The 22,982-nt window shown below is 41.0% G+C and overlaps 2 protein-coding genes across 4 annotated transcripts in view; one reads left to right on the forward strand and one right to left on the reverse strand.

Annotated features, from left to right (window-relative positions):
* The first annotated feature begins 3,453 nt into the window (after nucleotides 1-3,453).
* The window catches only part of zgc:77375 (uncharacterized protein LOC402927 homolog), a 44,390-nt gene continuing 24,861 nt past the window's right edge, over nucleotides 3,454-22,982 (forward strand). The window contains exons 1-4 of the mRNA XM_041190819.1: nucleotides 3,454-3,606; nucleotides 11,363-11,560; nucleotides 16,215-16,327; nucleotides 18,780-18,873. Of these exons, the coding sequence (XP_041046753.1) occupies nucleotides 3,496-3,606; nucleotides 11,363-11,560; nucleotides 16,215-16,327; nucleotides 18,780-18,873 (516 nt within the window). The 5' untranslated portion in view covers nucleotides 3,454-3,495. The remainder of the gene's footprint in view (nucleotides 3,607-11,362; nucleotides 11,561-16,214; nucleotides 16,328-18,779; nucleotides 18,874-22,982) is intronic.
* Nucleotides 16,534-22,982, reverse strand: part of rab43 (RAB43, member RAS oncogene family) — a 69,985-nt gene continuing 63,536 nt past the window's right edge. For all 3 annotated transcript variants that reach the window (XR_005943454.1, XM_041190822.1, XM_041190821.1), the window contains one exon: nucleotides 16,534-16,812. Coding sequence is in view for 1 of the 3 variants with exons in the window: in XM_041190822.1 (XP_041046756.1) it covers nucleotides 16,787-16,812 (26 nt within the window). In the remaining 2 variants the exon portion in view is untranslated. The remainder of the gene's footprint in view (nucleotides 16,813-22,982) is intronic.

Below are 22,982 nucleotides of genomic sequence, written 5' to 3' on the forward strand. Positions count from 1 at the left end.
CATTAATACGCATATTTAATAATTCATTAGAAAAAGGCATCATGCCAGAGGACTGGCGGATAGCTAAGGTAATTCCTACATTTAAGAGGAGGGAAAGGACATGTCTGGGGAACTATAGACACAGTTAGCTGAACATCAGTGAGTAGGAAAAATAATGGAATCTCTTCTAAGGAAGCAAATAAAAAAATCTATACATTTATAAATGAGAAATATAATAATGAATAGTTAGAATGGAATATTCAAAAGGGAAAATCTTGCTTGACCAACCTTATTGAATTTTTTTGAGAAGGTAACAGGGTAGACAATGGTGATGAAGTAGATATAAGGTATCTGGATTTTCAAAAGACCTTTGATCAAAATAGGCACCAATTGGGAAGCAACAACATGTTCAAGAACTTTGGAGAACCAAGGGAGAATGGAGATAGGGCAGTAGTTTGCAGGAACAAAGGGATCAAGGTTGCATTTTTACAAGAGCAGGGAGTGATGACGGCAGTTTTGAGAGGAAGGTAGACAGTAGCTGAAGAGGGTTTTTATAATGTCAGCTATCATGGAAGCCAGGAAAGAAAAGTTGGGAAGTCAACAGTCCAATGGGAGCAGGGTTGAGACAATAGGAGTTGGGTTTCGTGGGCAAGATAAGCTTAAAGAGGGCATGAGGGGAGACAGGAGAGAAATTAGGGAAAGAAGCCAGTTCAGGGCTATGGGAGGGGTAATACTGGGGAAAGTTTGATGTTGAAGGAAAGGGAAATGGCAGAGATGCAGTAAAGTTGGCTCAATAGATTGTGAATTTAAATGACAAAGATTTCCATGAACTAATTAGATTTGTTTGTGGGGGTGGGGGGGAAGCATAGGACAGGGAGTTAAGGAGAGGATTGATAGTGAAGAAAAGAAGCTGGGGGTTAGCTTTGCATTCCAGGATGATCTGTTTGGCAGAGGAGAACAGAGCCCAGTAGTGCTTGATTTGGTGATGAATGGCTCAATTATTTGTGCGCCAGATCCACTTAAGTCCCTGAACCTTGATCTTGAGAGAGTGAAGATCGGGGCCTGACCAGAAGGAATGACAGGCTGGGTGAGAGTAAGTGTTGAACTTGGGACAAGGGCAACAAAAGTAGAGTTGAGGGAGTGATTGTGCAGATTAAAAGCTGCAGAAATATTGTGAAAAATTGAGGGTCAAAGCTTGAGCAGTTAGGTCCCTAACAGTTGTTAGGGAGTTGGAGTAGGATTTTTCATGAGGCAGATACAAAACAAAGTGTTGATAGATGATGGAAGGGTGAAGGGTGAGTGGTGAAGTTCTCAGAGATGGCCTGGTCTGTGATTGAGACAAGGGAACAGAGAGGCCACATAAGATTGCTAGGTCAGTCAGTGGGCGGGAGTGGGGTGGGGGTGGGGGGGGGGGGGGGGGGTGGGGGGGCGGGTGGAGGAATGTGGCAGTGACTGTGAGTCTGTGAGTATGGACAGGAGAGTATAGATTGAGGAAATAGGTAAAGGAGGAAAGGAAGGTAATAAACATCAGAAGAGAGAGAACAAGGTGAGTTGGGATGGAGTCAAAATCATGAAAGGTGAGGAGACATTCAGTGAAGAGGCTAAGGGATGAAAGGAGTGAGGATATCTCAGTACAAAGGACAAAAGATGAGGTTTAGGTCAGTGAGGATTTTAAAAGAGGTGAGATGGGTGGAACAGGGTTCTTAAAAGAGGAGAATTTGTCAGAGAAGCAACGGGAGAGATCAAGCTGTATTTGGTGATAAGAACTACACTGCCACAATGGCAGTTTGGATGGGGCAAATGGTAGAAAACCAAGAAGTCTGATTACTGTCTTAATCGCCTAAGATACTTCACTGCTACTTTGACCTATATCTGGACATCAAAAGTTCATCTGTTCCATTTCAGATCTTACCATTTAAGGAATATTCCTTCCCCTACATTTTTTCCCCAAAATTTACTTTATTCTTGAAATTTGCAAAGGTACATTACAACACAATTCAATTGTGACAGAACCTAAAGCGCATTACAGGTCAATTTGGTTCAATACAGTACCCATGGGTGCCTCACTCCACTTACATTACATTTACATTACATTGAATGTAAAGACTTAGGGATTTTACATAAATCAAGCTCCTAGGTGTACGATGGTGGGGGGCTCTAAACAGTGGCTTTTCCCCATTAAACCTTCGTGGTGGTTGCCCCAAACTTCAATGCACCCCTCAGCACATAATCTTGTACCTTGGAATGTGCCATTCTGCAACTCTTGGCAGTGGGCAGCTCTTTGCATTGGAAGACCAACAAGTTTCGGGCAGATTGAAGAGTAGCTTTCACCGAGATGATGGCTTTCCAGCAGCAGTCACGGCTATCTTGGTGTATATCGCTGTGAACAGTCCATAGTGCACAGATTACTGTGTAATAGAGCTGCTCAGAAGGAATCACTGCAAAAATTAACACATTTGTTTCCACAAATTCATTGCAAAGGCATATTCCGGAGAGATGGGTGATGGTCTCTTCCGGCAGCAGCTGCCTCAAGGGCAGAGACTACGTGTCCCTTATTACTTCAAAAATATATTACTTTCACATTGAAATTGATATCCACAAAATCAGACACCCTGGTACAATCTGTATGTTGATGTAATGAATACCGTTAAGTTTTCTTGAATGAAACGTGATCTCAGCACGTCACATGGGCTCTTGTTTATCTGGCATTACTGGATACCACACAAATTTATTTTGAGTATCTGACAAAAGTAGGTTATAATTGGTCCAATAACAATAAACAAACTGCCACGTATGTCACCATGTATGCTATATTAGAGCATAAATTGTTAACAACCGTCGCCTAAGTCAGAAGAACCTCGTCATTTGGTTCAACAGATAATGAAGCATTCCGAATTACTCCTTGTCTTTTCTTCTATTATATCTGGGCTCACTGTGTCCTTTTGTTTTTGGATGCAAGAGAAGTCCGATCACGATCCGCCAATCTTTTCATTTGAGGCAGCATCCTTTCCATCTCGGCTCACTTACCTGATGTCCGCTGCGATGTTGCTTGGATCTCTGTTCTGGCCACTTACATTAGGTTGTTACATTGTGTTGTTGCTATTAGGTTGTTACATTGTGTTGCTGCTATTAGGTTGGTACATTGTGTTTGTTGCTGTGATGTGGGTTTTTTGTGCTCTGGCCGCTTACATTGGGGCCTGCGTTGTTGCTGTGATGATGTTAATACGCTTTGTGCTCACTCGCAAGGGATGAGGGAGGCTGAGCGTCACTCTCATGAGGCGCTGCAAAAGCCTCCCGGCCGGGGGCGAGGGGGAGGGGGGAGGGTGTGTGGGGGTGGGTTGGGGGGGAGGGCATCTGTCAATCAGCGGGGGCAGTGACGTCTGGGAGATGGGGGTTGATAGCTGCAGCTCTCGGGCTCCGGGAACACAATGAGCCGGCGAGCGGCGGGCGCTGGGTGAACGGCAGCGGCCGGGAACAGTCCACGGCTGCAGCGCACAAAGCCGCGGCACCGGCACCATGAGGGTGTTGCTGTCGCTCAGCCGCGTCGCTCGCACGGCACTCCAGAGGCTGAAAAAGGAGCGAGCGCCGGCAAGCTGTAGACTCGTAGGAGGCACAGCCGAGTCCCAGGTAACAAACAGTTGCGGGGGAAGAGAGGGGGTGAAGGAGATCCGGGGTGTGAATGCTCCGCTCATCCAGCGCCACTCTGCCCCAGCTGGAGGCTGGAGGGAACTCCGGGGACACATATTCCCCATCGATACCAGTAACCAAAAGCTGCATAGTGCTCATCAAACAGTGCAACAGTTAAAGGACAGGGAACTTGCTTATCGCAATAAACTCAAATATCTTGGCGTCTAAATTGGCAAATTTAAATGTTACATTTAGAATTGTTGTTAAAAAAGTCCCAGTGGTACTTAAATTCCTATATTCCACGCACAGTAAGTTAACCTTAAATGACATTGTATGGACAACTGTTCAAACATTTGCACGGTCAATTCTGAAAGTATTTCAGTCACTATCCATGCGCTACTGCTGTTGAGCTTATTTTACCGACTGATGGTCTAATTGTTTTTTATAGCTTGCTGTGAATTCCTTGCAGGGAGAGTTCCGCATTTACAGTAATGGAACCCCTTTCTGAAACTCTTCGCCTTCTCGACTCCTTTGAGCGGATTTTTAAAACCTGGCTCGTTGGTCGTTAGTTTTGTGGCTCGGTGTCAATATTCGTCTGAATATAACCTCCTGTAAAGCGCCTTGGGACATTTTACTACGCCGTATAAAGGCAAATTGCTGTTATGTTTGGTACCACTATGTAATGTTGCATTTGTCCGTAATCATCGGTTTGTTTCACGTGATTGGCGAACATAGCTGGGAAAAATAGCTGTATTCTGACAGAACAAACAATATAATAATAATAAAAACAAAAAAACTGCGGATGCTGGAAATCCAAAACAAAAACAGAATTACCTGGAAAAACTCAGCAGGTCTAGCAGCATCGGCGGAGAAGAAAAGAGTTGACGTTTCGAGTCCTCATGACCCTTCGACAGAACTTGAGTTCGAGTCCAGGAAAGAGCTGAAATATAAGCTGGTTTAAGGTGTGTGTGTGGGGGGCGGAGAGATAGAGAGACAGAGAGGTGGAGGGGGTTGGTGTGGTTGTAGCGACAAACAAGCAGTGATAGAAGCAGAATATCAAAAGATGTCAACAACAATAGTACAATAGAACACATAGGTGTTAAAGATAAAGTTGGTGATATTATCTAAACGAATGTGCTAATTAAGAATGGATGGTAGGGCACTCAAGGTATAGCTCTAGTGGGTTTTTTTTTTATTTTATATAATGGAAATAGGTGGGAAAAGGAAAATCTTTATAAGTCAATATGTCTATTTCTAATCCTTGTAGATGCAATTAACACATGTTAAATTCATTTAGATTCCATTTTCAATCCTGGTCATACTGAATTTTGATAATTAGAAGGGGCAAATATGATTGAAATTGGTTATCAGATCTGAACTGCCTATTGTGGTTTCCACGTTGGCCAATTCCAGAATAAAACCCAGCGTACCTAGGATCTGGTTGCAGTATATAACAGTGGTTTGATTGTGTGCAGTAGAATGAACTGAATGGTGCTTCTGATGTGATGCACCTTAGGGTGATCTCCAAGACCTGTAAACGTAAAATTTTGTGGAACTTGTGCAACTAGTGTGTATATTGAAGAAATGTACCCCTAGTGATATAGCACCAGATCTGCTGTGCTCTGTTCAAAAATGAGCTTTTGTTTTTAATAATTAGCCAATCTCCTGTTAATGACGAGTTGGGAAATGTGCAACTTTAAAATTGCACAAACCTGGTATTATAATACAGTTGACCTCCTATGACATTTGCTCTTGAACAATACAGTATGGAGTTAATTTGAACCAAGATCAGATAGGCCACCCGTTTTACACCCCAGCTGATTTAACTTTCCATTGAAGTGACTGGAAGATAAAATTTTGCAGGATATAAGATGGACAGTTGATCTGACTCCATCAGTTTGCTGCTGGGAATGTTAGATTACCTTTTCCTGTACCTGCCTCTCTGTTTCTCTCCCACAAATTACATTTGCCTCTTTCTCTCTCTTCCTCTTGCTGTGATGCTCACTTTCTCTTTTTCACTTGCTCTTACCCCAATATTCTCACTGTGGTATTTAAAACATTGACTCTTTTTCTCATTGTTTCAGTTTCATTTTTTCTGTATGTCTTTCCTGACCCCTTTTCTCCCACCAGCACTCTTACGTCTACATTGTTTATATTTTCTCTCAAGTTGTTCCTCTACTGATTTTTCTATGTCACAAGTTAGAAAAGATGGGTAACTGCCTCTCCAGAATGAGTGGAGCCTCTAGAGAGTGGGTGGAGAATGTGCTAGTAATGGCTATCATTTGGTAGGGAGTGGGACCATTCAATGAGGAGTATGAAGACTGAAAAGATTGAGGTGGCTAGGGGGCCACCTCAATTTATATGGCTGGTCCATTTCAGTTTCTTGTCAATGGTAACCCTTTAGATGTTGATATTGAGGGATCCAGTGATGGTAATGCCATTGAATGTCAAGGGGAGATGGTTAGATTCTCTCTTGTTGGGAAGCGGCATTGCCAGGCACTTGTGTGGAATGAATGTTGCTCGTCACTTATCAGCCCAAACCTGAATGTTGTCCAGGTCTTGCTGCATATGGACATGATCTACTTCAATATCTGAGGAGTTGTGAACAATGCTGAACACTGTGCAACCATCAGAGAGCATCCCCGCTTCTGACCTTATGATGAAGGGAAAGTCACTGATGAAGCAGCTGAAGATGGTTGGGCCTAGGACACTACCCCAAGGAACTCCTGCAACAATATCCTGGGACTGAGATATTTAATCACCAACAATCAACCATCTTCCTTTGTGCTAGGTATGATTCCAGCCGGTGGAGAGTTTTCCCCTGATTCCCATTGACTTCAATTTTGCTAGGACTTCTTGATGCCACACTCAGTCTTATGCTGCCTTGATGTCAAGGGTAGTCACTTTCACCTCATTTCTTGAGTTCAGCTCTTTTGGCCATATTTGGACCAAGGCTCTAATGAGGTCAGGAGCTGATGGCTGTGGCGAAACCCAAACTGTTGTCAGTGAGTAGGTTGTTTCTGAGTAAGTGTTGTTTGATAGCACTGTCAACAACCCCTTCCACTGAGAGCAGACTGGTGCGTATAATTGGTCAGGTTTGATTGTCTGGCTTTTTGTGTATGGGGCAATTTTCAACATTGTTAGGTAGATGCCAATGTTGTAGTAGTACTGGAACAGCTTGGCTATGGGCACATGAGTTCTGGAGCACAAGTCTTCAGTAGTATTGCCAGAATGTTGTCAGGGCCCATGGGCTTTACATTGGTGGACTGGCATCAAGTAGCTGTACTCAGATGGCAAGCTCGAAGAAGGGAAGGTAATTTTGGTGGAGTAGTATTTTTCAGGAAAACAGGACTGACTCGGACTGAGTTGGCACTGGAGCTTTATAAGTAGGAGTGGATAAAAATGGGACTGGCATATGTTGCAGCCTGGGGAGTAGCATTTAAGTGGATCAGCAAGCCAGGGGTGAATAATATTTGGTGACTTTGCTGTGATCAAGGTTAAGATAATTTTAGCTTGAAAAGTATGTCTTGTTGCTGTTAATGGATTTTGCAGTTGCAGCTTTTGGTACAATCTCTGAAATGTTAACTGCTCTTTAATCGAATTCTATTTGCACAGTTGTGAATTGAAAGCAGGACAATACTTTTAAAATTGTAAACATTTTTCAAGATTTTTGCTGCATTTCATGTAAAAGCATAATGTTCTTGAAATAAGTGTTGAGGGAAGGAGATGACAAATGGGACGAAAGTGTGCAGAATTGCTGCATAGCTATTTCAGCTTGATTCTCTGTGTAGCCTGTGACCCAAGGTGGCCTATGTGACTGTTTTAAAAATGTTGGTGCTGTGCTGAGCTGAGCTGTCTTTATGGAATCTAATGTTCAGGATGTGTTTTTTTATACAGTCAAGTTGAAAAAAGATAGGAAGTGTAATAACCCTGCTACTCATTTTGCTGATTGGAGTAGATCTTGCACAGGTGACTTTTAGCTCTGTTGTGAAAAACCTTGTGGCCATACAATTAATTGAATTAATTAAATGGCAAAAAATATTATAGGAGGAAAACAAAGTAGGAGGGTTGGAGCTCATGTTTTGGGTTTGTAACATGTATGTGCCATCTTTGTTGTGACAGTTCATCACAGTTAAGCTCTTTGCTTAGTTTCAATGTAATTTCTGCATTAAGAGGACTTTGTACAATGTTTTGAATTTCATTAATGCTTTGAAAACCTGGAAGAAGCTTGCAGTAAATTTACTCAACACTCTGAGACACAGCTTTCAATTCTTCTCCACTAAAAATCTTACTCCAAGAGTGATTTTGTGTAAATACCCATCCATGACAATGCAGCTATTCTACACAGAGATAAAAACAAAAAAACTGCGGATGCTGGAAATCCAAAACAAAAACAGAATTACCTGGAAAAACTCAGCAGGTCTGGCAGCATCGGTGGAGAAGAAAAGAGTTGACGTTTCGAGTCCTCATGACCCTTTGACAGGGTCATGAGGACTCGAAACGTCAACTCTTTTCTTCTCCACCGATGCTGCCAGACCTGCTGAGTTTTTCCAGGTAATTCTGTTTTTGTTTCAGCTATTCTACACCCAGGTAACAGGCAGCTGTTTTGGGCGCCCCCTTGTAGTAAGGGAAAAAAATGATAGTGAAAAGGAAAAAAAAAGATAGTAAAAATGCTGTGTAGATTCATTGGCATATTGTCAAAGTGAGGTTACAGTTATAGAGATAGAATAGAAAAACTGAAGCTTATTCACTGGAGCTGAGAAGATTGAGGGGTGACCCAGATCTTCACAACCTATAAGATTATGCAGGGCTAAGACAGGATAAATGGTGACAGATTATCTCTAATGTTTGGTAAGACAGTAATATGAGGGCATAAATTGAAGATAATGTAGTATTAAAGGGAAAGCTGGAAAAAAAATTACCACACTGAAGATGGTCAGGTTCCTGACTTTTCAGCCACAAACTGTTGTTTGAAGTATAATCGATTAACATCTTTATAAAGAGAATCAGATAGTGGCTTGAAACAGAGGAGTATTGTGCTACTAAATATTGAAACCTTGGGTAGGGATATCGAGAAAGTGAGAAACTTGAGAAAACTATCTGATGTCAAGCACCTGAACTTGAAGCATATCGTGAAGATTGTATCCAAAATGCTGAACTCATTAAACCCCAAGCATTGAATCACAGCAATTCAGAGATCCGAAGAGTTCAATGAAGGCGGCCTCCCATTGGAAATGGTGCTACACTGTGCAATGTTCTGACTTTCTGGAGGAAAATCGATTTGTTGTTTTTGGACTTGCTCAATCCTGTGACGGTGTCCTCAAAAGCAAACACTCTGAATTGTTAGGCACCCAACAGGTTTTACATTTGACCTTCCCAGCAGGCAAATTGCTGAATTGCAAATCCAGAATTGTGAAGAAAGATTAAGATGTTACCTCAACCTGCACAGAGTAGTTTGCATTTGCAAAATAAATTTGCTTCTGAGGTTCTGTTTTCGTGTTTGCCAGCTTGAAATTTTTTGCCCATTTAAAATGAATGAATGGGAAATTGCTGGCTGAGGACAACTGGCCTGCAGAAAAAAGCAAAAGATTGCAGATGCTGGAAATCTAAAACAAAAACAGAAAATGCTGGAAAAACTCAGCGGGTCTGACAGCATCTGTAGAGAGAGAAAAACAAAGCTAATGTTTTGAGTCTGTATGACCCTTCTCCCCAGCATTTTCTGTGTTGGTCTGCAGAAAACTTGTTTTGGCGATTTAATATTCTGGGAAAAGTATCCAATTATCAAAAAGACTACTGTTTATCTGACTCCTGTATTCTGTTTTAGTTATATATGAAAATCAGTTTCTTTGATCATCAGCATGTAAAATCAGAGGATAAATCCGTTCTGACTGGTGTCACATTAAACGAGTGCAAACCAAATTGTAAGAAAACAATGAGAAAACATGTCAAGTCACATTGATTTATATGCCTGACTGCCTCTTTTGCAATGCAGTTGTTATTTTTCTAGTTAGTCAGTGAATTGAGGATGGGGACAACTGAGTGGGTGGTTGTTGGCTTAGAAGCACTGATTGTGGGGGTTGGAAACAGATACACAGCGCTGTGCCTCTGATATACCCCCACCTCTAAAGTAGCAAGATCTGGGAATGGAGTAGTGGCACAGGGCAGGAACAAAATAGAGGTACCTCATCAAAATTAAGATGATGAGAGGGACTTGCACTGGTTAGCACTGAAAAACCCAAGGCATTTGTAGAAAAGAAAAGGCAACTGAAACCAACCGAATAATTATATCTCCAGCAGAGTAATCTAAGTGGGGCCCCAGGTGTAGATGGAGTAGATGTCTCTGAGAAAACAACATTTTATAGACTCATAGAAGTTTACAGCACAGAAGGAGGCCATTCGGCCCATCGTGTCCATGCTGGTCAACCAAGATCTGACTACACTAATCACATTTTCCAGCGCTTGGCCCATAGCCCTGGAGGCTATAGCAATGCAAGTGAATATCTAAATACTCCTTAAATGTTACGAGAGTTTCTGACTCAACCACCATTTCAGGCAGTGAGTTCCAGACTCCCATCACCCTTTGGGTGAAGAAATTTCTCCTCAACTCCCCTTACAATATTGTAAGAATTAGCATTTTCACCTTGATTGTTTAATTTTTCATGGGCTTATTGTATTGTAAACATTATCAGTAAGTTTGGTCAGTTTCTGCTACATGCCAGTTTGGGATGATAATGTGAAATTTTCCCCTCTGTGAATTGTCTTGAGATGATTTTCAATGTTGAAGGTGCTTATTTAAATGCTTGTAGCTGTTGATGGTTTACAAAAAATAAATTGCAGAGTGCTATTTTACATTGCTTATTTTTATTTATCAGTAAGATATTTGGTAATATAGCACATCCTTATTTCAGCTGCTGAGTAATTTTTGCATTATGGATATGTGATGTCTTGTAACAGATAAGTGTTGGGTGTAAGGCTTTTAACTTTATAGGTAGATGGTTTCTGGTAAACCCATTATGCTTGTGACATTTTACTAATGTATTTAAAATGGATCTCAAAAGTTTTACGGTAGGTTTGTGCAGGCACTTATGATTTTAAGCATTTGTAGAGACACAATTATTCGCCAGGGCCAACCCCGCCTCTGATCCAGGAGCTCCGGGTTCAAGTCAAACTCTAGGACTTGATGACCAAGGAAGATGCATTCATAATGCAGCCACACAGATTACCAATCTGTAAACCCTTCCAACATATGCCAATGGCAGGTGGTAAAAGCGGGAGAGATTTTTGGTCAGCCACAGGATGCAAAACAATTGGAACCTCAACTGTCACTATTCATAGCTCCAGACTACAGCATGCACGTAATAGTGCATGTCGCCACAGCACCTTGGAGGGGGGAGGGGGTGGGGAAAGGGGTGGGGGGAGCCAGCCAGTTGGTTCAGTTGACTGGACGGCTGGTGTGGATCAGATTGGTACCAACGACAGGGGTTTGATTCTCGTTCCAGCTGAGGCGATTCCAGGGCCTGCCTCGTGGTGGAGAGATTGTGGTGCCTTGGGTTGGACCTGCCTTCGGGGAGAGAACTGAAGAAGAAGAAAAGCTGAATCATTCCTCATGGATAGTCATGTAATGATTGATACGAGTGACTCATTTATAAAATCTAATGTGGATAACAGAATCTATGCTGAGTTGGTAGCTGATTTTATTGTATTCCCAAAAACATTTTTGAAGACAGAGTAACCCTTTTTTCTGTTGAATTTCCAGCCCTACTTTGGCCTCCTTGTTGACATTGATGGAGTGCTGGTGCGAGGAAAAACACCCATACCAGCTGCCAGGAAAGCTTTCAAGAAGCTAGTGAATGTTAAGGGGGAATTTTTAGTGCCTGTGGTGTTTGTCACCAATTCAGGAAACTCTGTTCGACAAACAAAAGCTGACCAGCTAACTCGGGTATTGGGAGTACCAGTGAGTATCTAAATTGGTGCTATATAAAGATGTTATAATTGGTGGAATTAACCTTTTAATTAAATTTACAACCCTTTGTCATGGTGACCAAATTGCCTAACAGGTTGCAGTGCGCTAATGCTTTTACACCATTTTATCCTTTATCTCACACAATTTTTGCTTGAAGGAGGAAGTAACTGCTTACCCGTATATTATTCACTTGCCCTGGTTGTTATTCATAACCAGTCCTATGATGCTGAGGATTAAATTTGTGCCACTTCTATCTACTGTATCCAGAACTTGAATAACTTGGTGACAAAGACTGAAAGTAGTACTAAAGGTGTAGCCTGACATGAGAGCTGCATGGGTATAGTTTGTTGATTGGAATTATGCATTCCTGTAAAAATGAATGGTTTAAATTTGCATGAGTGATGCATTTTGTATCAGTTTTGTATAAGTTATGTGTCTTTTTTTCATTTTCGGAAAGAGAGATTAGGGGTAAATGTAATATTGCCTTCCTTTGGTCACCTTGTTTACGCCTCACAGCTGTGAGCAAGCTATTTGCTTGTAAGTCATGGAATTGGAAACATGATTTAATTACAAAGCCTATTCACTAATTGATACTTCATTTGAAGGACAAAGATGTGGAAGAGCAGTATTGTAGAGGACTGGAAGGGCTGTAGGGCACAATGACACAGTTTAAAAATAAGGGGTCTTTCACTTAAGACAGAGACCAGGAGAAGTTCTTTTCTTTCAGAAGGTTGTGAGCCTTTGGAACTCTCTTCCTCAGAAAATGGTAGAAACAGAACCATTGATTATTTTTAAGGCAGAGGGAGATAGATTCTTGTCTAAACAGGGAGTCAAAGGATGTTGGGGTAGGTGGGAATGTAGTGTTGAGTCCACCATGATCTTATTGAATGGTGGAGCAGGCTTGAGGGACTGATTGGTCTACACCTGCTCCTAATTCATATGCATGTATATGACATAAAGTCACATAGCATGTAGTTGAACACCCAACAGCTTCGTTTGCAGTAAGTAAGCCCAGACCAGAACACAGTATTCTGCAACTGAGTAGAAGAATGTATCAGCATGCTTGAATGGTTATATTTTGTTTTGACTTTCTCAGCAATTTTCAGGTTAATGAGGCTGAAGCTCATTGACATATAAACATACGAACACTCAAATTAGGAACAGGAGTACATCACTTGGCCCTTTGAGCCTGCTCCCCCATTCAATAAGATCAGGGCAGATTTGATTTCAACCTCAACTCCACATTCCCCATCTACCCCTGGTAACCTTTCACCCCCTTGCTTATCAAGAATCTATCTACCTCTGCCTTAAAAATATTCGAGGGCTCTGCTTCACCATCTTTTTGAGGAAGAGTGTTCCAAAACTCAAACCTCTGAGAGAAAAAAGTTTTCCTTATCTCTGTCCCTTACTTTTAAACAGTGGTCCCTAGTATTAGATTCTCCCACAAGAGGAAACATAGGGCAGCATTTTCCCCTCATTGGGGGGGATTGTCTGGGAGCAGGCATGTTCCTGATCAGCACCCCCGATTGAGGGCGTTCTGCCATTTTACATGGGTAGGCCAATTAAGACCAGGCCAGTGTGACGTCCACCTGGAGGCGCTATGCGCCCCCCATGCGGGCGGGGGTGAGGGGGGGGATTTCTTGAGCCGGGAGTGTGCTCTTTCGTGCATGCAGAAGAGCGCATAGATCTCTCTGAGGCAAAGTGCCACCTCAGGGAGATCGACCAAGATTCAAAAATTTATCAAAGGCAGAAAAAAATATTCCTGACATGTACCCTCATGTGACACTGTCACGTGAGCTTGGACATGTCAATTTCTTTTATTTAAACATTTTATGCAAATTTTAAAACACTCATGAAACCTCATCCCACCCGTGGATGAGGTTTCATGTCTTTTCTGAAGGCCGCCTGGGCTCTTTGCCTGCCTACCGACCTTAAGGTTGGATGGGCAGCTCAGTTGATTGTTTTAATTGCTCGTTAACTGGCCTTAATAGGCCTTTGACAGGTTGGCGGGCATGCAGGCAAATCGGCTGCGTGCCTGCCGAACTGAAAATCTAAATGACGCGGGGTGATGTCGGGATGCCCGCCCGAGGTCACCACGTGTCATCTTACACGTCAGCGAGTGGGCCCCCCCGCCGCTCGCCGAAGGGAGAATTCTGCCCATACACTCCACATCGACTCTTTTAGGACCCCTCAGGATCTTATATGCTTCAATCAAGTCGTTTGCTACTCTTCTAAACTCCAATGGATACAAGCCTAGGCTGTCCATACTTTCCTAATAAGACAACCTTCTCATTCCAGATATTAGTCTCATAAAACTTCTCTGAACTGCTTCCAATGCATTTACATCCTTCCTTAACTAAGGAGACCAACACTGTACACAGTATTACTCTCCATAAAGCAACAGTAGAAGAATTGATGTGCCTCTGAGTCTGCTATTCGATTATGGCTGCTGGTTTACATGAAATAGTTAAAGGAAACCAACCCTATGGATTTTAACTTTGTCTTCCACATTAACAGAGGAGCCCAGTGCTACACCAGGGATCGCCTTCCCAACATGAATTGTAAAAATGAGGGAGCATCACATGGACAATTGTCTCTCAGGACACTCGTATCAAACAAATTATAAAGATAGATTGATGTACTGTTGATTGAGAAGGCAATATCGGTATTGCGTCTAATTTCCAGTCAGAGCTATTTCCTAATAGGTTGTAATAGCTGATAGGATGGAGTTAAGTGAAGAGGAGGGTGAATTTCATAGCAAATAGGTCATTAGAAAAATAAGAATCTGGAAAATTAAACCAGCTCCTGAGGATGGAGTCCTGTAATTGGTTCAAATCTTACAGTGATGGCAACTGTGTATGAACTGAATAAAGGCTTTTATTTGACCTGCTAGAACCAAATCTGCACCTATAATTCCATCTTCAATGTAAAGCTGCAGAATTTTACAAACTTCCACAGGAATATCTTCCATCATTTCCACATCTCCCTGCTCACCCCTACTTCCCAGGTCCCTGACTAAAGCACTCCTAGATCAAATTATTTTTCTTTTAGTGCTTTGCCAGCATGATAATGCTGCTTCCGTCATTCTACTGAGTAGCTCCTTGTTTCTGCTTTGATTGCCCCTGTGTCCACTTACTCACACATCCTTTCTCCCTCGTTCACCCATGTTTCACCCTGCTGCAATTCCTGATGTTATTTCTAGGTGTCCAGTATTCCGGAGGTTGAAAGGGACTGCAAAGAGGGGATTTAGGAGTTCAGTAATTAAAAAGTTAGAAGTCTTCAGAGCAAAAGGAAGAAGACTATCTCATTAGAAGTTTATGTTTATGCTTGTGTTGTAAATAGAGCATACAATAATTGTCTAACCAGCGTAAGCCTAATGCAGGCACAACCTCCAATATTGTATTCTGTTGAGTCTACCTATTGGATAAATAACAGTGACGTTTATGAAGAACTGCAGTGGAAATAAAGGCTTGAGGGTAACTTAATGTTCAACTTCAAGGCATTATTTAGACTTCCCAAAAGTAAGTGCAAAAGAATGCAGCTGATTTTGAGTTTTGATTTTAAAGAATTTTAAGCAGAATTGCAGCTTTGCATGTGGTTATTGAATAATGGTATTTACTTTCTCTTTAAAATGAGCGGCTGCTTGTTAGTTGCACGTGGTTCTTCTCAAGTGTTGTTCCTTATGATGGTGGTGAGGCTCCCTGGAAGCCTCAGGAATCATGTGCTGGCATAGTTTGAATGGGAAGTGTTGTTGCTTTCTGTGCGGCAACCTTTTTGAGAGAGTGTAATTTAGCAGGATTAGAATCAGTACTTTAAAAATAGGCAGTTGTGGGATTGGAACTTTACAAATGGGATTCGCATTTACTATAAAATCGGGAGCAACATGAAGTGTAGTGAAGGACAGCATTGGGAGTGAAGCAGCTGACAAGATGGTCTACCTGTGCCAAGCATCAAGTATCTGAAGAGTATAATTTGATTTTGATGATAGTGGTAAATTCAGTTTTGTTTGAAGAATGTAGGTATGAAATGAAACTTTCAAAAGAATAACATTTTTGAAAGCATGAATTCCTGTCCTCTTATGCCAAGTATGCTGTTCATGGAATAAACCTGTTCAGGGTTGCCTTAAAATTGAGATTAATTTATGTGTGACAGTTAAAATTGACATTATGGAAGAATGGGATGTTTAACATTTTAGTGCACAGCCCAATCACCTTTAAATCACTTTATTATCTGAGATCAACAACAATGGATCATCAGGTGTGGAGTAAATCCTGAGTTGAGCCCGAACTGATAAGCAAAATGCAGTTTTCTTTGTCAGCTTCAAGTGATCTTCAAGTCTGTACAGGTACTTGTTGGAACCCCCTATGATTTACCATCAAACTGGTTAGGTCACAATGGTGTCCAATGCTGACAGTGAAAAATGCCTCATTTGCGCAATAGAATTTTTTTTCCAATAATGAATAAATCTGAGAGGTTTTTGGTGCGGCATGCCTGATGGAAACTAGGAATGATTCTTATAATTTGTTCATCTGTGTGAAAGATTGTCATGAAATTCATCCACAAAATCTAATGCTTTCTTACAAAATTAAGTGGTGCTATAGATAAGCTGCTTGTGCTTATGTATTTTCTTTTGAATGTCTAACAGATTTCTCAGGATCAAGTTATGATGGCTCACAGTCCACTGCAGATGTTTAAACGTTACCATGACAAATGTGTACTGGTCTCTGGGCAAGGCCCAGTCATGGACATTGCTAAAAAGTATCCTTTTGGGAAAGTTATACTGGAATAATGCTACAAGCGAGAGAGAGAGAGAGAGAGAGAGAAAGAGAGTGTGGTCATGCTTCACTGATTTAATTTGTGTTTTTTTTCTTGCAAAAGTCGCAGCATTTTGAAAAATACAGTAGACTTGACATGTATGTATTTCAGGAGACATCTTGTAAGCTATCATTTAAGAGACCTGTTGCAAAATTTAATGCAGATTTTATTGAAGGGAATATAATGCATTAATAGAGAGACAATACTGTAATCAGTTGTTTCTTGTATTGGGAGAATGTGGTTTTATGGTGTGCCCCAGAGGCTTGTACTGGCATTCCCTTTTTCGTATGCATAATTTGACATAGGCACAAGAGCCGTATGTTGAAGTTTGCTGATATCAAATAAAGGGCTCAGCAAACTGAGTAAGAATGCAAGAAGACAAAGCAGCGGAATGGGCGTTCTTCACAAATGCAGTTCAGTGCCGAGGTCTGGGGAAGAAAAGAACAAATGAATGGAACTATATATTTTAATGGTAATATGTGGAGAAACAGAGTTATGCTACAGATACATCAATCTTTAATTATGAGAGGACAGGGAGAAAAGTCCTTCCTTCCTTTCCACCCAGCTAGTCAACCTTTCACAGCTTTCTTTTTCAAATAGCTTCAATACCTGTGTTTGTTTCTGTCTTTTTACCACGTGCCAAATACGGCCAGGAAATGATGACCTGTGATAATTCTTGTCGGATACAAGACTAGTAACTCACCAACACATAGATAAAAACAAAAAAACTGCGGATCCAAAACAAAAACAGAATTACCTGGAAAAACTCAGCAGGTCTGGCAGCATCGGCGGAGAAGAAAAGAGTTGATGTTTCGAGTCCTCATGACCCTTCGACAGAACTTGAGTTCGAGTCCAAGAAAGAGTTGAAATAGGGGCAAGCTAGCAAATTGATATTAATAGTCTGAGGAAGCAAAATTAAAGTTAGCTTATTAGCAGCTTAGCTATCTATTGTCCCTCACTTCCTTTTGCTAACTTGCATGAATATACTATGATTTTTGATAGAATCATTAGCAAAGGTTATTTCCACTAATTGGTAAATCAGTAACAAATAGTTATCACTAGAAAAATAAAGAAGGAACTTATATATTGATGTGATTCAGAAGTTATACAGTTAAGGCAGAATGTGCATTATTATATGCAGTTTCCTCACATTGAGTTCCACATTTTGCAGACACTGAACAGTATCCAGGCTGGATGTTCAGCAAGAGAATCTAAAGGCTTTTCTTCCATGGCTTCTAGTAGCTTTCTTGAGAGCTGGGAGGGAGGCTAACAAAATACCACTAGTCTGCGTCCTTGAGTAAAGGGAGTCACAAATAATACTCATGAATTTTCTTCCCGACTCATGGCCCATCAACCCGCTGGCCCGAAACAAATATTAGAGGGATAAGACGATTTTTATTACGACAACTTACATTTATATAGAGACTTTAACATTGTAAAACATCCCAAGGTGCTTCATAGGAATGTTAGCAAAGTCAGTTAGGAAAAAAATAAGGCAAGTGACCGAAAGCCTGGCCAATGAAGTGAGCTTTAAAGAGCATCATAAAGGAGGAGAGTAAGGTGGAGAGGCAGAGAGGTTGATGGAGGAAGTTCCAAACCTAGAGCCCAGGCAGCTGCTAATGATGGAGCAATTAAAATTTGACATGCAGGACACCAATATTAGAGGAGGGCAGATATTTCAGAGGAAAGATTACAGAGAAGATTACAGAGATTTAATGGAAATTTTCTGCTTGTAATTTTTTTTCCTTGTTCAGCAGTTGCACTTGGTGAGCTCACTGGCATGATGATTTTACAACTTTTATTGCTTTGTTTTCTTTCAGAACTTGTATCCACATAACTTCTTCCATCTCATCCACATATGCAGTTCTCGCTAATTTTGGTTATCAATTCGGGATTCAAGGGCTCTTGTCTGCTGGGGTGGGGATGACAGTTGCCCCCCTGCAATCCTTTGTGCTGGGCTACCCTTTTGTTCTCCCACCTGATTTAATCCCACAAGTCTCTCCCCATTCTGTCCCCTTCCGCAACTTCATACCCTTCTCGATCCCTCTTATATTGAGATTCATCACCCATCACTGGGATCCACCACAACCTTCTCAGCACCTCCTCCCAATTAATATTTAAGACCTAGCTGTCAGCTTGCGATGGGCTGACAGTGACTTTTGATGACCTGTTCTTAATGTCAGTTTAGTAAAACATATTATAAAATCAACAAATCCTAACATCCTTGTCTTTGGGTCCATTATTCACTTAAACAAAAATTGCTTTGGATTCTTTACTCTTCTGCCTACGGTTAAATTGAGACATATTAAGAGTTCTGACATTTTTCTATAAAAGAACTCCCTTAGCTATTTGTGTTTCCTTTTGATAAAACTAATGATTCTTAACTTTGTATCAGTATTGGGTTTACCCATATCATTACTGTAGAAATGCTGTGTGAGGCATTTCCCTTGCTGGACATGATGGATCATGATAGGCGACCTGCATTGCCAGTGAGTGTCAGCTTTACTTTAACCTCTTGGCTTCAGCTTATTAATGGTTGCTACATTCAGGCACCTTAAGTGCCTTTTTGCACTGACGGTGTGAAAAAGAGATTTTCTTCCTCCTACATACCCTGTATTTCCTTTTCAGTCTTATTGGAGAATTCAGTGCACTTTCTTATTTCTGGTAACTGGATCTGCTGAGAATTGCCAACATTGGCAGCTTTTAAAGAGTGCTGCTATAAATATATTGCCACTTTTTTTCTTTGTTTTATGTTTTTGAGGCAGTTAAACCCTTTGGTAACCAGTAAAGTTCAGACTGTAAAAGTTTAGCAGTTTGTGTTGTATTGCTTACATTGTGCAACTTTTTATTCATTTAATCTCCTGTGCATCTATCTGCATGAAGTTACAAAATGGATAAGGCGCTTAGTTAATTCCACATAGAGTTTATAGTATAGTGACACTCCTTTCACAGTGTTCTCATAATAAAGATCTTATGACATTGTAATGTGCTAAGCAACACTTGTTCTAAAACTTCTCTTCACAAAACAATTTAGAGCCTTTCGAGTGCTTGTATTTTAATTACAATGATTTTGTAACACCTGCTAATGATACTGGAACAACAAAGTGGTTTAAGAATTCAGTATTTGTGTAAATTGGTTTTAAATTGTAAAGTTTAGGTTTGCTCACATAAATAGTGTTCAGCCAGATCAGTGTGGTTCAATCTCTGAAATAAATGCACATGCTGACTCAGTGTACATTTTGCAACTGAGCTTCAGTTAGCCTTCTCACAAAGTTCTTCTGAAAATATAAAGAAAAACCAGGAGGAAGAATAAAGCTTTATGTTTTTTTGATTAACAGAGATTCTGTATTGTACTAGAATTTTGAAATTTAATGTTCTAAATTTTCTGTTGACTGTAGCTGACATTTTTGTATTTCATAGACTTATTATTCAATAACTTTCTCTGACTCAGTTGGTAAATAATCTGAGCCCTAGAGACCAAAAAATTCTCGAATACAAAGTCTAGTATGTGATCCTTGTTGAAATGTGTACATTTGAGACTAGGGTGATGTATTTGCTGTGTTGCCCGATAATCAAAAAGCTCACTGTACACTCTGACAGGAATACTGTGCAGCTGAATAAGGTAGTGAAGACTAGAACTATAGAAAAATTACAGCACAGAAGGAGGCCATTCAGCCCATCTTGTCCATGCCAGCCCGAGGACACCCAGGTGCCCTTTCTAATCCCACCTTCTTGCACCCGGCCCATAGCCTTGCAGTTTACAGTACTTTAGGTGCAGATCCAGGTACTTTTTAAAAGAGTTTAAAGTTTCTGCCTCTACCACCAACTTGAGCAGCAAACTCCAGACACCCACTACCCTCTGCGTAAAAAAAAGTTCTTCCTCATGTCCCCCCTACACCTTCTGCCACTTATCTTGAATCTATGTCCCCTGGTTCTAGCATTCTCCATCAAGGGAAACAATTTTATCCTGTCCACTCTATCTATTCCCCTCATAATTTTGTTCACCTCAATCAAGTCATCTCTCAGCCTTCTTTGTTCTAAGGAAAATAATCTCAACCTATCCAATCTCTCCTCGTGGCTACGCTTTTCTAACCCTGGCAACATTCTTGTAAACCTCCTCTGCACTCTCTCCAGAGCTATTACGTCCTTCCTGTAATCTGGTGACCAGAACTGCAAACAATACTCCAGTTGCGGCCTCACCAGTGTTTTATACAATTCCAACATTATATCCTATTTATATTCTATACCTCTGCCAGTGAAGGAGAGCATTCCATATGCCTTCTTTACAACCTTGTCTACTTGAACTGCTGCCTTCAGGGACCTGTGTACTTGTACGCCAAGATCTCTCACTTCATCTACCCCTCTTAGTATATTCCCATTTATTGTGTAATCCCTGTAACTGTTTGACCTCCCTAAATGTATGACCTCACACTTCTTTAGATTAAAATCCATCTGCCACTTTACCGCCCACTTCACCAACCCATCTATATCATTTTGGAGATTATCTACACTATCCACTACTCAGCCAATCTTTGTGTCATCTGCAATTTCCCAATCATGCCCCCCACATTCACGTCTAAATCGTGAATATATAACACAAACAGCAAGGGTCCCAACACCGAGCCCTGTGGAACACCACTTGAGACAATTTTCCATTCACAAAGGAATCCATCGACCATTACCCTTTGATTCTTGTTACAAAGCCAACCTTTTATCCAGTTTGCCACATTACCCTGAATCCCATGGGCTTTTACTTTCCTGACTAATCTGCCATGTAGGACCTTGTCAAATGCCTTGCTAAAATCCATGTACACAACATCCACTGCACTACCTTCATCAATCCTTCTTGTCACTTCCTCAAAGAATTCAATCAAATTTCTGAGGCAAGACCTTCCTTTAACAAATCCATGCTGATCATTGCTGAATAGTTCATGTCTTTCCGCGTGACAGTTAATCCTGTCGCTCAGGATTGATTCTACTAATTTGCTCACCAGAAATGTAAGACTAACTGGCCTATAATTGTTTGGCATTTCCTTTGATCCCTTTTTAAACAATGGAACTGCGTTTGTATTTCTCCAGTCCTCCGGTACCTCCCCTGTATCTAGTGAAGATTGGAAAATCATCCTCAGAGCATCTGCTCTCTCCTCCCTGGCTTCCTTCAGCTGCCTCGGAAACAATCCATCTGGCCTTGGTGACTTATCAACTTTCAAGGATTTCAACCCTTCGAGTACTTCCTCTGTCTTTATGGCTATCCGATCCAATATCTCAGTGTTCCTCCTGAACTACTATATCTACATCCTCCCTTTCTTTTGTAAACACAGAGACAAAATATTCATTCAAAACCCTTCCCACAGCCTCTGCATCTACACACAAGTTCCCATCTTCATCTCTGATAGGCCCCACTTTTTCCTTAACTAACCTTTTAGCATTAATGTATTGGTAAAACACCTTTGGGTTATCTTTAACTTTACTTGCTAATCTTTTTTCATGCCCTCTCTTTGATTTCCTTATTTACTTTGTCCCTACACTTACTATATTCATCTAGGCTAGCTGCAGTGCTTAGTTCTTTGTGCTTATCGTATGCTTTCTTTTTCTGTTTGATCTTCCCCTGTATTACTCTAGACAACCAGGGGGGTGTAGATTTGGCAGTACCACTCTTATTTTTGTAGGGGAATTAGGATCTCACTTTTTAGTGCTTCCCACTGGTTTTCCACTGTTTTATCCTCCAGTTGGTGCTTGTGTAACCGTGTCTCTGTATGAGCTACCACATTAAATCCGGGTAATGTTTTGGCAGAGATAACGGATCCTATGGCACTTTTTTGGAAGAACAGCTGGGAATTGTCCCAGTATCCTGACCAACATTCATCACTCAACAAACAACACCAAAATAAAACAGATTAACTAGTATTCACCTCCTTGTTGTTTCGTGGGAAGTTGCTATATCTAAATTGGCTATTGTGTTCGTCCAAGAAACAACGGTTATATTTTTTAAAATAATTATTCATTGCCATAAAATTGCTTTGAAACATCCTGAACACTGAAAGGCGTTATATAAATGCAGGTTTTCTTTCTTTTTTCCCTCTGCTCATAGTGCTTCAGTGGCCATTGATAGTATTTTACTTCTCGCTGTTTTTCTTGTGGGCAGGCAGTTCAGCTAGTTACTACAACATCTGCCCTCACATATCTTCCTCTACATACTTCCCAGCAAGCTAACTCGATAACAGTCATCAGCAAGAATTGTGGCCAATTTTTCTCTGTCTTCCTCTTCTTTAATATTGAGATTAATTTTGGGTCCTAGCTGTGGATTGGAAGTCATACCTTGGACTTTTGTGGTTTGAACATAGCTATTAGTGATGCCATGATATCACAATGGGGCAAGTAGAAGAGGTAGGCCCCACGAATTACCTCAGTTGGTACGTGGATTGACCCCACACTATTGGTGCTCCATGCTCTAACCAGCTGAGTTAATGGGCCTTACCTAGATTCCCCTCACCCACATAAATTCACCCTCAATCACAGTACAAAATGACTATTTATATATTTATAATATTTTATGAACGTTTGGATGTCATAATTTTTATATAGCTGTTATTTAATT

This window comes from Carcharodon carcharias, chromosome 7 (genome assembly GCF_017639515.1).
Source record: "Carcharodon carcharias isolate sCarCar2 chromosome 7, sCarCar2.pri, whole genome shotgun sequence".
NCBI lineage: Eukaryota > Metazoa > Chordata > Chondrichthyes > Lamniformes > Lamnidae > Carcharodon > Carcharodon carcharias.